This window comes from Salvelinus namaycush, chromosome 31 (assembly GCF_016432855.1).
Source record: "Salvelinus namaycush isolate Seneca chromosome 31, SaNama_1.0, whole genome shotgun sequence".
Lineage (NCBI taxonomy): Eukaryota > Metazoa > Chordata > Actinopteri > Salmoniformes > Salmonidae > Salvelinus > Salvelinus namaycush.
Window position 1 is genome coordinate 13,340,821 of NC_052337.1, and position 17,834 is coordinate 13,358,654.

At 44.3% G+C, this 17,834-nt stretch overlaps 1 protein-coding gene across 1 annotated transcript in view; it reads left to right on the forward strand.

The window, feature by feature from the left end:
• Positions 1-5,750: 5,750 nt before the first annotated feature.
• LOC120026370 (disabled homolog 2-interacting protein-like) overlaps positions 5,751-17,834 on the forward strand; it is a 66,048-nt gene continuing 53,964 nt past the window's right edge. Inside the window, exons 1-3 of the mRNA XM_038971216.1 lie at positions 5,751-5,898; positions 7,187-7,285; positions 14,337-14,891. Coding sequence (XP_038827144.1) covers positions 5,755-5,898; positions 7,187-7,285; positions 14,337-14,891 — 798 coding nt within the window. The 5' untranslated portion in view covers positions 5,751-5,754. The remainder of the gene's footprint in view (positions 5,899-7,186; positions 7,286-14,336; positions 14,892-17,834) is intronic.

Sequence of the window (17,834 nt, forward strand, 5' to 3'; positions counted from 1 at the left end):
ACTCTACCCATAGAAGACACTCTACCCATAGAAGACACTGAGCAGTGTTTTGTAGTGCAGGGGAGATTGAGGTAAGTTTAGGCACTCCATCAAGGGAATTATATAGTATTCTTTCTAACAAAGCGATCTACATATATTTCAGGATGTTATGTATCCCTGGAAATAATCAGAATTAATGTAAACATTACAGTTTTGAAAACATAGTCAGGGTAAATTAAGCCGCCTACAAATGTCTGTACTGAATTAAATATTACCACTACCTTTTTAAAACCATGTCTATCTTTACAAATCAACACAATCCTTTTTGTCTTTTAATACAGGCTTAACACTTAAACACTTTGTACTGCTTTTTTGTTACTTTTAACATAGGCCAGGCCCTGTTGTTACATCATGTCCCAGCAATAATGCCTTGCATTATACCTGGGAAGAAAGCACTTTAATTTGCTCAACTTGCCATTGGCTCAACCATTGATCCAATTTACCACATGGCCATTGGCTTAACTTACCCCAAGGTAAACATTTTGACTATAATATATATGTTGTCGCCAAGGAGTGTTCGGAGTCAGTCGAGACCAGGTTTCAGCTGCTGCGCAACGCTGAAACCTGGTTTGCCTGTACAAGCACCACCTGGACTGGACACAGCTAGACAAACTTATGTTGTTGAGAAGATCAGGGAGTTTTGCGACGAAGAGGCTATGGACATCACATGCCCTGCACCAAAGTCAAGGGCAGGACAGAAACATGCTCTCCGAATATAGATTCCCTTGTTCATGCGTTGTTCGGACGGACCAGTCATCAGCACTATCTGCAGTGCCTCTATTCACATGACTCTCTCCTAACACACAAGCCAGACGCTGCTGCTACTATTCATTTTTATCCTGCTGCTCAGCCACTTTAGCCCTGATTGTATGCATATAACTACCTCGTCTATCACTGATATCGTTATTGATATTGTTCTTGGACATACTGTATATTATTTTATTTATATTGACACTATCTATTTCTGATATTGCTACTATGCAAGTAACCATTTGGCTGTACCGTTTCCACCTCCTGTAGAGACCCATCCACTAGGCAATATGTGGCTGGGGCATTTCCTTCACATGACCCATCAATTTAGACCCGTGTGTCTTTGTGAGCGTCATCTAATATTTATAACATATTTTTATCTGGACACTTTCTGTTTACCTGGAATTGTTCCTTATTCTAGGCTACTACTTTAACCACTTTTAGTCTTCATCTTTAAGATCTCTTAGTCTTTACTACACTACTCACTGTTCTGCCCCTGAACAAGGCAGTTAACCCACTGTTCCTAGGCCGCCATTGTAAATAAGAATTTGTTCTTAAATGACTTTCCTAGTTAAATAAATAAAAAATATTCCCATAAAGGATTCATTCACTCACACAAAATCAGCTTATGCAAAAACAAGGCTCTATACTGAGTCTAGTTCATCCAACTCTCTCTCTCTCAACTTGTATACCAGTTAGCTGAGTACAATGCTCTTTGAGTGCTCACTCTCAGTACATTCAGTTAAAATAAAGAGAGACTTAAACCTTAAAGATATCTCATCCATCTTTCAGATACAGAAGAATGGTAAACAAATAAAGAGGTTTCTGCTGTTGGCAATGTGTTTGATATCACCCCACTTTCTCTGTCTGAGAGGGTGCTTTCTACTGCCACCTGACAATACTCAATACTAGGGGAGAAGGGCGTTAGTGGAGCCAAAGGGGTAAGTTGAGCCACCCTTGTTTCTAGGAAACAATACATACAATTAATCATTTGACCAAATATTTAGGAAGAGGTCATAATTTCATGGCGTCTGTGAAGGAAGAAGCCACATGGAAAAACTGGTAAGCAAGTTAGGTTAAAAAAAACAGATTTTCAACAAGGTTGGTTTCTTGATGCTTGTATCTAAACCAAAGTAGATCATTTGAAGATTGGTTCTATATTAGAAAGGTCTCTATAAGCTTCAATATGAGGTCCTAAACTTAGCATGAAAGGGCCTCCTTGTGTGTGGGCTAATATGTGACCAACCTGCTGAAATCAGTCATATGTAGCAAAATTTGAAATTGTGTTTTTTTACATGGATAAAAGTAGAGACTCAAAGCTACAAAATGGTATATCATACACTACAGTTGAGGAACAATGGGAAAGTAATTCTGCTTTGAAAGTTGATAAACTTGTAAACTCACTTTTGAGAAATGGCCTTTGAATGTTGTGGTACCTACTGGAGAGCTCTCCTTTGTCTACACCCATTCAGCATTGTTCACAGCCTCTTACGCCAGCCCCACACCTCTCTTTAAGGATTCACATGTGAGGTCATGTGCTAATTGTTTGTATACATTTTTTATTGAACCTTTATTTAAACTAGGCAAGTCAGTTAAGAACAAATTATTATTTACAATGACGACCAACCGGGGAACAGTGGGTTAACTGCCTTGCTAGATCTGGGATTCGATCTAGCAACCTTTCGGTTACTGGCCCAACTCTCTAACCGGCCCAACTCTCTAACCACTAGGCTACCTGCCGCACCGGCAGCAATTGACACACAGACAAACATTACAATAATTCACTATGATAATTGTGTTTTTCTCTGCAGTGCGCGCCGCATAAAGAGTGAAAAATAAATCCATACATAATAGTAATAAGGTTATCCAAGCAATAATTACATCCATAGAGCAGTAAATAAATAATAATATATATAGAGATACATAGGTAGGTAGGTAGGTAGGTAGGTAGGTAGGTAGGTAGGTAGGTAGGTAGGTAGGTAGGTAGGTAGGTAGGTAGGTAGGTAGGTAGGTAGGTAGGTAGGTAGGTAGGTAGGTAGGTAGGTAGGTAGGTAGGTAGGTAGGTAGGTAGGTCGGTCGATCGATCTATGGATTTCACATGACTGGGAATACAGATATGCATCTGTTGGTCACATATACCTTAAAAAAGAAAGGTAGGGGGCGTGGATCAGAAAACCAGTCAGTATCTGGTGTGACCACCATTTGCCTCATGCAGCGCGACACATCTCCTTCCCATAGAGTTGATCTGGTTGTTGATTGTGGCCTGTGGAATGCTGTCCCAATCCTCTTCAATGGCTGTGCGAAGTTGCTGGGTATTGACGGGAATTGGAACACGCTGTTGTACACGTCGATCCGGGAATTGGAACACGTTGTCGTACACGTCGATCCAGAGCATCCCAAACATTCTCAATGGTGACATGTCTGGTGAGTATGCAGGCCATGGAATTGTGTACAGATCCTTGCAACATGGGGCTGTGCATTATCATGCTGAAACATGAGGTGATGGCGGCGGATGAATGGCATGACAATGGGCCTCAGGATCTCGTCACGGTATCTCTGTGCATTCAAATTGCCATCAATAAAATACAGTTGTGTTTGTTGTCTGTTGCTTATGCCTGCCTGGTGAGGACGACGAGCATGCAGATAAGCTTCCCTGAGAAGGTTTCTGACAGTTGTGCAGAAATTCTTTGGTTGTGCAAACCCACAGGTTCATCAGCTGGTCTCAGACGATCCCGCAGGTGAAGAAGCCGGATGTGGAGGCCCTGGGCTAGCGTGGTTACACATGGTCTGCGGTTGTGAGGCCGGTTGTACGTACTGCCAAATTCCCTAAAACAATGTTGGAGGCGGCTTATGGTAGAGAAATTAACATTCAATTCTCTGGCAACATTCTCTGGTGGACATTCCTGCAGTCATCATGGCAACTGCATGCTCCCTCAAAACTACACATTTTAGAGTGGCCTTTTATTCTCCCCTGCACAAGGTGCACCTGTCTAATGATCATGCTGTTTAATCAGCTTCTTGAAATGCCACACCTGTCAGGTGGATGGATTATCTTGGCTAAGGAGAAGTTCTCACTAACAGAGATGTAGGCAATATCCCTGATCTTACCTGTTTCAATACACTGAGGCAATATCCCTGATCTTACCTGTTTCAATACGCAGAGGCAATATCCTTGATCTTACCTGTTTCAATACGCTGAGGCAATATCCTTGATCTTACCTGTTTCAATACACAGAGGCAATATCCCTGATCTTACCTGTTTCAATACACAGAGGCAATATCCCTGATCTTACCTGTTTCAATACACTGAGGCAATATCCCTGATCTTACCTGTTTCAATACACTGAGGCAATATCCCTGATCTTACCTGTTTCAATACACTGAGGCAATATCCCTGATCTTACCTGTTTCAATACGCTGAGGCAATATCCCTGATCTTACCTGTTTCAATACGCTGAGGCAATATCCCTGATCTTACCTGTTTCAATACACTGAGGCAATATCCCTGATCTTACCTGTTTCAATACACTGAGGCAATATCATTGATCTTACCTGTGCACATATCAATATTTTGCTTTTAGGTAGGTTATACATAATATATCTCTCACACACACATTCACCCTTAACAAAAGGTTCTCAATTTGGGGTTTTGATTAATCTCCTCCGCCCATTTTTTCCATATTTCATTATCAGTTGTTTTTGAATAGTGTCCATGTCGAAATTAATTTGGTTTTTGTACAAATCACAGTCAGACTGTTGGAAAAGGCAGTTGCCCAGGCTCCCCCTATAGATAGATCCCATTGAAAAACATTGCTGGCTACTCTGGCAATTCGCATATCCAACTGTCTAGTCCAGTCTCACCATACACGCCTTTTCCATCTCACCTCACATGGTTTCCAGCCCATGTCCCCAGGTATTGCCAGTATAGGTGCAAACTTGTGGATGTCTAAAAAGTAACGTACTGCTCTGTTATTGACATGTTTGTTTTTGAGATACCTCTTAGCACCCCACACTCCTGCTGAATAGTCCAGAACAGGACACAACTGTCTGATACAGTCTGGAATACGTGGCATAATCAATATCTTTCAGTGGTTTTGTTTTTCCTAGAACTCCCCCAGGAGCTCTACTTGCTGAGTCGGCCAGGGCTGATGTGCCGTATAGAAAGGGCATAAAAAAGACCCAAATATTTATAACTGCTAGTAAACTCAAGAATGTTTTCACCCACCAAAACTCCTCTCTCTTAGTGTGTGTGTGTGTGTGTGTGTGTGTGTGTGTGTGTGTGTGTGTGTGTGTGTGTGTGTGTGTGTGTGTGTGTGTGTGTGTGTGTGTGTGTACCATATTCTCAGTGTAACAGCACACATTACTGAGCTCCGTAAAACAATGCAAGCATTAAACAATTGGCCCTATCACAATGAGCCTACAGTTCCTCATCCAACAATTTGCATATATAGTGTTTTTCTTCGAGAAACAAACAGTCTGCCAAACAATTCAGGAAAATTGACATTCTCCTTCTGACAACAGAAGACAAGAAATGAGTTGTGTCTCCTGTGAATGACAATGCTTTTCTTTAGAACATTTCACTCTGTGTTACAGTAGATAGAAAATAGGATCAAACAGAATGTAGTTGGAGAGGTATAGGGAGTCTGTTTTAGGGAACAACAGTACAATATATTGTTCTTGTCTATCAGAGATACAGAAAGAGAGATTGCTCTGAGTGACAGGGTCTGAAAACACGCTAGCTGAATGTGATGGCAAACGTGTGTGTGAAAGTTTTGGTAAGCATGTGTTGATTTGAGAAAATGAACAGTACATGTAGTGTTGAGCCGAGGACTGATGGAGCGTCCCATGTCGCTCTCTTTTCTTACACATCTCGCTCTCTCTTTCTCTCTCACACACACACACCTATCCCCCTGCGTGTTAACTAACTCACCCTCTCCCCATCCCGCTCTCTCCAGTTCTAATCTGATGCCGAGGCTGAAGGAGTCTCGCAGCCACGAGTCGTTGCTCAGCCCCAGTAGTGCTGTGGAGGCCCTAGACCTCAGTATGGAGGACGAGGTGCTCATCAAACCTGTTCACAGCTCCATCCTCGGACAGGACTACTGCTTCCAGGTGAAGAGGAGCACAGACATAGAAGGGCATGCACACACACACACACAGACACACACACGTACATTAAAGAGATACTGCGATCATATGCTACCGTACCTGTAGACTTCTAGTCATTGCGCTAACACTTGTTAGCATCGCAAAACTACCTCTAACTTCCTTCATACTACACACAGAGACATACAAATAGTATCCACACGTTTATCTGACTCTGGAAAAGTATAAAATTGCCAGAATCTCACAGTATCCTTTTAAGTGCGCGAACACACACACAAGCAAACACACACACATGCACTCACAGCATCTAGGGCCAACTACTACGTTTACAGTTTTACATTCAGACTGGCTTGCCTGGTTAAATAAAGGTACAAAAACAAAATGTTAACAATTATCCAGAGCGACTTACAGGAGCAATTAGGGTAAATTACCCAGCTCAAGGGCACATCGACAGATATTTTTCCACACCTAGTTGGGTCAGGGATTCGGCCCATTGACCTTGCGGTTGCTGGCCCAACGCTGTTAACCTCTAGGATACCTGCCGCCGCAAGTCAGGTACTGCAAATACACAGACACACAAGTACATACATGCTTGTATGACCAATGTGCTTTATCCTGGGCCAAGATACTGCTGACATGAGAGAGATAAACACTAGAGACAAATTCACTTCAACATTCACCCACACAAGACACCTGGCAAGGCCCTCTTCATTAAGAGCACCCTCTCACATACACACACCACAGGAGCACTGCCTTGAGGTGAGCACCAGTAACCATACACACACACAGCAGGACCCTGGCTCTAAAACGAGCCCTGCTGGCAGTAGACACTGTGCTGAGAGGAGAGGAGAGTGACTAAGCACTCTGAGCTCTTTCTGTGAGCAGGTTGAAAGGTAAAAATAACCAGCCACTCTCTACCGTGGACTGAAGAGACTTTCAATTATCGCTATCACTCTCATCGCACGACTCTCTCTTTCTCTCATATCCTCTCTCTTGTATCCATCTGTCTTCCTCTCTTTTTATTTATTTATCTCTCTCATGTCCAACCACTACCGAGTGCTTTACCCAATGGCATTATTCAATGATTCCTCATTCAGCTCCATCAACCCTCTGTCAGACACCTTATCTCTCAAAACAATGAGTGTGTGTAGTCTAATATTCATAAATCAAGATACGATTGATTGTACGGTAGTAATGTGTTTTCTCTTTTTAGTCTGTGTATATCTTGTATCCTGCATCGGTTTCCCATGTATGAAGGGCAGTAGTCACAGTGTTGTGTTTCTCTGAGTTTCAGGTCACCACCTCAACAGGAAGTAAATGTTTCTCCTGTCGATCTTCATCAGAGAGGGACAAGTGGATGGAGAACCTGAGGAGAGCCGTCCACCCCAACAAGGTGAGACCACAGGTCTGAGGTCTAACGTTACAGAACGTTGCCGATAGAAATTCAACGATTAGTGTATTGGATTGATTCCAATCTTCTTGTTCAAGTACAAAGACAGAAACAGAGGCCGTCTGGATTCCAATTCCATCACACACCTTAACTCAACAAGGGGCCCAGGGAAGATAGCAAGTGACCTGATTGGAACAGAGCAGTTGAGTCAGACACTTAGACAGACAGAGAGTTAAATCATCCACACTGTCTGGTATTGTACTGTACATCTGCAGTGGTAGCACCCCCAGAGAGCAAGAGACAGGGAGCCGTGGGAGAACACAGCCAGAACAGTCACCAGACTTCCAAACAGAGGACCCAACACTTTTCCTTAATCACAACAGCGCAGCAGGCGGGCAGGCGAGCGGCTAACATATGGCTCCCTGCGTCAAGCCAAGAAATAATGCAAATCTGACAGCGCTCTCCCGCCTTAATCTTTTATTATTTAACAAACTACTTTTTAATTCGAACTTTAAAGAAGTTTACCCAAAATCCAGAAACTCCCAAGTGGTTCCATACATTGAAACTAGTTCAGTGGAGTTTTCCCTCTCCCCTTCTCTCTCCCTGTGGTGCTGTACTGAAACATCGGCAAAAACAGGTCACGTGACTCCTGACGTTGCTGGATGGAGGCCTCGCTCTGCTTCGTTGCCAATGAATTCATGATTCAGAAATCCGTGAAGTGTGTTTTATTATTTTGTTTTTGTCAAAAGTACTATCAGTTTTAAGTCACAAAATGTGTACTTTTCAACCTAAAATATTAGCGATTATTTTATATAATTATTTTATGTAGCTGACTGCCATAGTAACGGAGATGGGTAACAACTGCGCATGTGCGCCCTCGTGGGGGAGACCCTGCTACGTAGAAACTTCACGATATGTTATATGGAGCTTGATGTCACATATTTTTTTTTGGGGGGGCTGGTACAATAATTACAATATAGCAATTATACACTGGAATGGTAGATGTGCATAGGATGAATGTGCAAGTAGAGATACTGGGGTGCAAAAGAGCAAGATTAATAAATAAATACAGTATGGGGATGAGGTAGTTGGATGGGCTGTTTACAGATGGGCTATGTACAGGTGCAGTGATCTGTGAGCTGCTCTGACAGCTGGTGCTTAAAGCTAGTGAGGGAGATATGAGTCTCCAGCTTCAGTGATTTTTGCAGTTCGTTCCAGTCATTGGCAGCAGAGAACTGGAACGAAAGGCGGCCAAATTAGGAATTGGCTTTGGGGGTGACCAGTGAGATATACCTGCTGGAGCGCGTGCTACCGGTGGGTGCTGCTATGGTGACCAGTGAGCTGAGATAAGCGGGGCTTTACCTAGCAGAAACTTGTAGATGACCTGGAACCAGTGGGTTTGGCGACGAGTATGAAGCGACGAGAGCATACAGGTCACAGTGGTGGGTAGTATATGGGGCTTTGGTGACAAAACGGATGGCACTGTGATAGACTGCATCCAATTTGTTGAGTAGCGTGTTGGAGGCTATTTTATAAATCTCCGAAGTCGAGGATCGGTAGGATGGTCAGTTTTACGAGGGTATGTTTGGCAGCATGAGTGAAGGATGCTTTGTAGCGAAATAGGAAACCGATTCTAGATTTAATTTTGGATTGGAGATGCTTAATGTGAGTCTGGAAGGAGAGTTTAAAGTCTAGCCAGACACCTAGGTATTTGTAGTTGTCCACATATTCTAAGTCAGAGTCGTCCAGAGTAGTGATGCTGGACGGACGGGCGGGCAGGTGCGGGCAGTGATCGGTTGAAGAGCATGCATTTAGTTTTACTTGCATTTAAGAGCAGTTGGAGGCCACGGAAAGAGAGTTGTACGGCATTGAAGCTCGTCTGGAGGTTAGTTAACACAGTGTCCAAAGAAGGGCCAGAAGTATACAGAATGGTGTCATCTGCATAGAGGTGGATGAGAGAATCACCAGCAGCAAGAGCGATGTATACAGAGAAAAGAGTCGACCCGAGAATTGAACCCTGTGGCACCCCCATAGAGACTGCCAGAAGTCCGGACAACAGGCCCTCCGATTTGACACACTGAACTCTATCAGAGAAGTAGTTGGTAAACCAGGCGAGGCAGTCATTTGAGAAACCAAGGCTGTTGAGTCTGCCGAAAAGAATGTGGTGATTGACAGAGTCGAAATCCTTGGCCAGGTCGATGAATACGGCTGCACAGTAATGTCTCTTATCGATGGCGGTTATGATATCGTTTAGGACCTTGAGCGTGGCTGAGGTGCACCCATGGCCAGCTCTGAAACCGAATTGCATAGCGGAGAAGGTACGGTGGGATATAGGTCTGTAGCAGTTAGGGTCTAGAGTGTCTCCCCCTTTGAAGAGGGGGATGACCGCGGCAGCTTTCCAATCCTTGGGAATCTCAGACGATACGAAAGAGAGGTTGAACAGACTAGTAATAGGGGTTGCAAAAATTTCGTCAGATAATTTTAAAAAGAGAGGGTCCAGATTGTCTAGCCCGGCTGATTTGTAGGGGTACAGATTTTGCAGGTCTTTCAGGACATCAGCTATCTGGATTTGCGTGAAGGAGAAATGGGGGGGCTTGGGCGAGTTGCTGTGGGTAGTGCAGGGCTGTTGACCGGGGTAGAGGTAGCCAGGTGGAAAGCATGGCCAGCCGTAGAAAAATGCTATTTGAAATTCTCAATTATAGTGGATTTATTGGTGGTGACAGTGTTTCCTAGCCTCAGTGCAGTCGGCAGCTGGGAGGAGGTGCTCTTATTCTCCATGGACTTTACAGTGTCCCAGAACTATTTTGAGTTTGTGCTACAGGATGCAAATTTCTGCTAAGAAAAGCTAGCCTTAGCTTTCCTAACTGCCTGTGTATATTGGTTCCTAACTTCCCTGAAAAGTTGCATATCACGGGGGCTATTCGATTCTAATGCAGAATGCCACAGGATGTTTTTGTGCTGGTCAAGGGCAGTCAGGTCTAGAGAGAACCAAGGGCTATATCTGTTCCTGGCTCAACATTTTTTGAAAGGGGCATGCTTATTTAAGATGGTGAGGAAGGCACTTTTAAAGAATGACCAGGCATCCTCTACTGACGGGATGAGGTCAACATCCTTCCATGATACCCGGGCCAGGTCGATTTAGAAAGGCCTGCTCGCTGAAGTATTTTAGGGAGCGTTTGACAGTGATGAGGGGTGGTCGTTTGACCGCAGGCAATGAGGCAGTGATCGCTGAGATCTTGGTTGAAAACAGCAGAGGTATATTTGGAGGGCAAGTTGATTACGATGATATCTATGAGGGTGCCTGTGTTTATGGTTTTGGGGTTGTACCTGGTGGGTTCATTGATAATTTGTGTGAGATTGAGGGCATCAAGCTTAGATTGTAGGATGGCCGGTGTGTTAAGCATGTCCCAGTTTAGGTCACCTAGCAGCACGAGCTCTGAAGATAGATGGGGGGCAATCAGTTCACATATGGTGTCCAGGGCACAGCTGGGGGCAGAGGGTGGTCTATAGCAAGCGGCAACGGTGAGAGACTTGTTTTTGGAAAGGTGGATTTTTAAAAGTAGAAGCTCGAATTGTTTGGGTACAGACCTGGATAGTAAGACAGAACTCTGCAGGCTATCTCTGCAGTAGATTGCAACACTGCCCCCTTTGGCAGTTCTATTTTGTCGGAAAATTTTATAGTTAGGGATGGAAATTTCAGGGTTTTTAGTGGTCTTCCTGAGTCAGGATTCAGACACGGCTAGGACATCTGGGTTGGCAGAGTGTGCTAGGGCAGTGAATAAAACTAACTTAGGGAGGAGGCTTCTAATGTTAACATGCATGAAACCAAGGCTTTTATGGTTACAGAAGTCAACAAATGATAGCGCCTGGGGAATGGGAGTGGAGCTAGGCACTGCAGGGCCTGGATTAACCTCCACATCACCAGAGGAACAGAGGAGGAGTAGGATAAGGGTACGGCTAAAGTAACTGGTCGTCTAGTACTTTCAGAACAGAGAGTAAAAGGAGCACATTTCTGGGCACGGTAGAATAGGTTCAAGGCATAATGTACAGACAAAGGTATGGTAGGATGTGAATACAGTGAGGGTAAACCTGTGCATGGAGTGACGATGAAAGAGATATTGTCTCTAGAAATATAATTTAAACCAGGTGATGTCACCGCATGTGTGGTAGGTGGAACTAAAGTGTTAAATAAGGCGTATTGAGCAGGGTTAGAGGCTCTACAGCGAAATAAGGCAATAATTACCAACCAAAACAGCAATGGTCGTAGGAGTCCAGTGAGTGGCTTCTGGCAGCTAGCGGGCCGGGGCTAGCAAGCTAGCAGAAGGGCCTTGGAGTGACGTCGCGACGGAATAAAGTCTGATGTGGCCCCCTCGTGCTGATTACGTCGGCAGACGGATCAGCAGGGCTCCGTGTGGTAAACCAGGCCAATTGGCAAAATAGGTATAGTGGCCAAAGAATTTGTCCAATGGGCCTCTTAAGCTAACAGTCCGATGTGCTCTGGACAGTTAGCGGGCCGCGGCTAGCAGGCTAGCGGATGGGCATTCAGGGGACGTCGCAACGGCGGAGCCAGTTGAGAAAACCGCGCGAATCATGTCGGTGGTCAAGTCGTGATGGGTCGGCTGGGGTCCAGGCCAGTTGGCAAAATAGGTATTGTAGCCCAAGGAGTGGCTGATGGACCTATTTGGCTAGCCGGGAGATGTGCCTAGCAAGGCTAGCTCCAGGCTAATTGGTTCTTGCTTCGGGACAGAGACGTTACCCAGGAGGGGCCACTCAAATAGCAGCTAGCTAACTGCGATGATCCAGGTGAATATGGAGAAAAATAAGTCCGATTTGCTCTGGTTTGAGTCGCGTTGTGCAGACTGGCGAGAGTTGTCCGAGCTAGAAGTAGCTGATGACCACTAGCAGTGGCTAGCTGACTACTAGCTAGTAGCTAGTTAGCTGGCTAGCTCTGTTGGGGTTCCGGTTCAGAGGACGGATCAGCAGGGTTCCGTGTGGTAAACCAGGCCGATTGGCAAACTAGGTATAGTGGCCAAAGAAATTGTCCGATGGGCCTATTAAGCTAACAGTCCGATGTACTCTAGAAAGCTAGCGGGCCGCTGCTAGCTAGTAGCCAGTTAGCTGTTCTATGTTTTTAAGGAAGGAGGGGTTGAGAAACTATACATTGTGTCACATTGGAGAATAGAATGTCCAAAAACATTGTGATAAATAAACATAGGCTATATAGTCTTTTGGGCTAATGTGAAAACATAAACCCACTAACGGTCCCTCACATTGAGGTACAGTATATGATAAGAGTTCATTCATCAAAGATACGTTTAGCTACTTACTCGTTAGATAACTGTCCATTTGGTCCAGCTGGAACAGGGGTGATTCTCTAATTCGTTTTTGGAATGCAGCATTTTTTCCAGGACATCAGAATTTCTGTGGGCGCAAAAGCAAATTGCTCATCATCATCATCATTAAGTTCCTCCATTTCTGTAAGAATTCTAGACACGTATTCAAATTCTCTGCAGCACAAATATTCCTCATTCGCAGCATTGGCACGCAAATGCTACATCTGCACCACCAGTCTATGTTGATTCTGGGGATGGGTTGTGGCTGTGGTCCAGCTACTGCTTCTGCTGTGGTGGCTAGAACGGCGGTGGCCATCTGAAGCTCAATTTGCCAAAATTCTTCATCCAAATTCGTGGGGCTCAAATAAATATGGTTTCAACGACACCATCAGCGCTCCTTCAGTAGTTTTCTTCATCACCCGCGAGTATTTAGTCGTCAGGCTTATTTGAAGGTTGTTGTTTACTTTGTATAACGAATGTGTAACGCTGTGTTCACCTCTCCGCTGAAAAAAAGTTGTTACCCATCTCCGCTGCTGTGGCAGTAGGCTACTTAAAATAATTATATAAAATAATTGCAAATGTTTTAGGTGGAAAAGTACAGATTTCCTGACTCAAAACCGATAGTACTTTTGACAAAAATAGCTAATTTGGCCGTACACTTTCAATAAAACAACACATTTGCCCACGGATTTCTGAATCATTAATTCACTGGCAACAGAGCAAAGTGAGGCCTGCATCCAGCAACGTCAAGAGTCACGTGACCCATTTTTTAGGCTGTTTCAGTACAGCACCACAGGGAGAGAGAAGGGGAGAGGGAAAACTCCACTGAACTAGTTTCAATGTATGGAACCACTTGGGAGTTTCTGGATTTTGGGTAAAAATCTCCTTCAGGAAAAAAGTTAGGCAATAACCTTGAAGTGTTTTTTTTTCTCAAAAGACTTCTGGCAGGGATATGAATCTTTCCATCTCTGCCTCGCAAATCTTTAATTATTTAGTGATTTTCCACAGATTAGATACAGTGTAGGTTTGCTTGTTTGTCCGTAAACATCGGCGCTTGAAAGGGAAAGGGAAAGGGGGTAGTTGTCCAACTGAATGTATTCAACTGAAACTGACATTAGAGCGTTTTTGAAATGAGAAAAGGGGGGGAAAACTATTTGTAGTGGGTGTAAAATAACGTGCAATATCCAGAACAGTCTAAAAGCCATTTGCTGAGTTCTATTCATGAGAATGTTATTGTATTACTGTTTCCATTAAATACATTTTGCATAATGAACTGTATTTCTATGCAGAATCTACCGTTGAGTACCATTAACATATGCATTTTAATCATCTATTTATTCATGTGTAATGTCTTAATTACCCGTTATAAGGTATACTAAACTCCATCCACTCGCCCTGCACTCCAGTGAGTCTAGCTTTAATCAAGCACATCTCAAGTATTTTTTTTTTTTTTAGGTATGTTGCTGTCATTTTTTCTTTTTTGGAAGGCTCAGAAACTACAATGTTTACAGAGAGAAGCACCACATTCCCATATAAACTTTGGTAGCACCAACATACCTGCATACTATTTGAAATATGTATTAGATCCAGGTCTGGCTACCATTGACCCTAACCTCTTCTCTCTCTCAAGTATTTGAGTTACAGTCAGTATGTACTAAAGACCCAGGTCTGGGATCCACCCTGTCTCTAACCCACCCCTCCCTTTCTCTATCCCCACTCAGGACAACAGCCGTCGGGTGGAGAACATGCTGAAGCTGTGGATCATCGAAGCCAAGGACATTCCGGCCAAGAAGAAGTACTTCTGCGAGCTGTGTTTGGACGACACCCTGTACGCCCGCACCACCTGCAAGCTCAAGACCGACAACGTCTTCTGGGGCGAGCACTTTGAGTTCAACAACCTCCCGGCTGCCAAGAGCCTCACGGTCCACCTCTACAAGGACTCGGACAAGAAGAAGAAAAAAGACAAGAACAATTACATCGGACTGGTCAACATCCCAGTCCCCGCGGTGACGGGGAGGCAGTTCATGGAGAAGTGGTACCCTGTAAGCACTCCGACGCCCAACAAAGGGAAGACGCCAGGGCCCATGATCCGGATCAAGGCCCGCTACCAGAGCATGAACATCCTACCTATGGAGATGTATAAGGAGTTTGCAGAGTACACCACCAATAACTACATGTTGCTGTGCTCTGTGCTGGAGCCTGGCATCAGTGTGAAGAACAAGGAGGAGATGGCTTCTGCACTGGTCCATATTCTACAGAGCACCGGCAAGGCCAAGGTAGGAACCTAGCGATCATAAAGATTACTCGTTCACACACACATTTACTTTTGTTTGACAAATGTTTTGGTTCAATTCGCTCTCAATGTTTCCTGTCTAAGACTTTGCTCAAGGTAGCAACTGCAACAGGAGTGTTGGCTAAGTAAGGTCAATGTCTGTCATCCTCTGTGCAACACACAGCTATCAGAACTCAGCTTTTATTCTGTATTACAGTAGTATTCTATGTCACCGAGTTCAAACTAAATGCAAGTCAACCTCAGGAATGTGGTCGAACCTGACTAAATGCTTTTTAAATATTTGACCTGGGCCAGCAGCTGTCTCAGCAGAGCCAGAGGCCAGAGAGGTTATTTCCTGTTTGTTTAACAGAGAGTCTTCACTTTTTCCTTTTGACCGCTAGTGGAGCAGATGGGCTCATGTTAGTTTAACAGAGAAAGTATTAGATCCCAAACTGCTGTTAGTCCACCCTCAGTTCTCCTTAGTTCACTTTCCTGCAGGGTTGTAAAGCTCAGAGATGTTTGGGATGGATGTTCAACAGAACAGAAGAGAAGAGAGGCATTGGTGTGTTAGCAGGCCCAGATTAACCCACTGTGTTAGCATGGTGTTTTGAGCTTGTTTTGGGGTCGGTTTGGGGTCATTTCTGAGAGATGATCTCTCATCCAGGTAGCATTCTACACTCTACCACACTACCAAACCCACTCTCTCTCTCAAGCTAGAAAATTGGCTACCTACTGCAATGCCTATTATTGTACTGTATGCAACGTTCATTGGCTGCTGCCTCGGTGAGAGGAGGGTTCTTTGCTCTTTTCTCTTTATGTTATTTTCCAGTTGCCAAGGACAACTTGAGTGCAAGCCAGCCAGCAAGGACGCTCTTGACATTGTCTCCTGAACAGAGCTTTGAAGCTCCCTGACTTTCTCTCTCTGACTGACTTCATCAGACTGCCATGATGAACGATTAGTACTTAAGAGGTCCTGCTGAGAGCTGCAGTAGACTTTTGCTGTCCCTGCACTGGGTTGGTCAGACATACACGCTATAAAGGCTCTGTACGGCTCTGGAGAAATGGCCACACTGTTAATTAGACCTAATTAAATTCAGTGTCCCTGAAAAGTGTTAAACCTTCATCTCTCCCTTACTTCCCTCTTTGATCTGCCTGTCATCTCCCATGGAGACAGGTCGTAAAACGTTAATACCAGCAGAGAGACACTGTTTCAAAGTTGATTTTCACCAGGGACGGCTTCATGGGACAATGTCCCCACAAATCTATATTTCCTAATTTCCTCTACAAACATTTATTACAAGCAGACTAATAATTGAAAAGCCAGTAAAACCTATTAAAGGGATAGCCAGAATCCAATGGATACATTTAGCCTGGACAGGAATATATTGACTGATTCATTTATTTATAGCTGTTGTCTTTTGGGGTGTTAGTTCGGGTGGCTTCAGCAAACCTCGTCAGACAAACAAACTACCCTTCTCCTGCTGAAGATTTCTCAAAACAGGAGAAATGACGGAAAACGTCTCTCTAGAGGGTGCTCTGTGTCCCTTATACTGCTTTGAACGTTTCATGTGTATACACACACATCTTAGCTTTACATTTCCCTGGAAACCTAGGCTACATTATTGATGGTGCACTACACAGATCGTAGCCCACAGCACCACAACACACCCCAAATATTCCCAACTAATAGTCCTAAAAAACATTCCAAGTTACATCAGACCCAGACTTAATGAGGCTAAACCACGTGATGTATATTCCAAATCAAAGTTTATTTGTCACGTGCGCCGAATACAACAGGTGTAGACCTTACAGTGAAATGCTTACTTACAGGCTCTAACCAATAGTGCAAAAAAGGTATTAGGTGAACAATAGGTAAGAAAGAAATAAAACAACAGTAAAAGACAGGCTATATACAGCAGCGAGGCTATAAAAGTAGCGAGGCTACATACAGACACCGGTTAGTCAGGCTAATTGAGGTAGTATGTACATGTAGATATGGTTAAAGTGACTATACATATATGATGAACAGAGAGTAGCAGTAGCGTACAAGAGGGGTTGGCGGGTGGTGGGTGGCGGGTGGCGGGACACAATGCAGATAGCCCGGTTAGCCAATGTGCGGGAGCACTGGTTGGTCGGCCCAACTGAGGTAGTATGTACATGAATGTATAGTTAAAGTGACTATGCATATAGGATAAATAGAGAGTAGCAGCAGCGTAAAAGGGGGGGGGCACACAATGCAAATAGTCCGGGTAGCCATTTGATTACCTGTTCAGGAGTCTTATGGCTTGGGGGTAAAAACTGTTGAGAAGCCTTTTTGTCCTAGACTTGGCACTCTGGTACTGCTTGCCATGCGGTAGTAGAGAGAACAGTCTATGACTGGTGTGGCTGGGGTCTTTGACAATTTTTAGGGCCTGCCTCTGACACCACCTGATATAGAGGTCCTGGATGGCAGGCGGCTTAGCCCCAGTGATGTACTGGGCCGTACGCACTACCCTCTGTAGTGCCTTGCGGTCGGAGGCCGAGCAATTGCCATACCAGGCAGTGATGCAACCAGTCAGGATGCTCTCGATGTTGCAGCTGTAGAACCTTTTGAGGATCTCAGGACCCATGCCAAATCTTTTTAGTTTCCTGAGGGGGAATAGGCTTTGTCGGGCCCTCTTCACGACTGTCTTGGTGTGTTTGGACCATTCTAGTTTGTTGGTGATGTGGACACCAAGGAACTTGAAGCTCTCAACCTGCTCCACTACAGCCCCATCGATGAGAATGGGGGAGTGCTCGGTCCTCCTTTTCCTGTAGTCCACAATCATCTCATATTCACATCCATATTTATACTGTGTGGTTTGTCCTTTACGAGCTGCAGATGAAGTCTTGGGCCAAACTTCCCTCTGCTCTACTCTACACAGGATTTGGGTTCCCTTTCCTGCTACATAATGTTATGTTTTAGGAA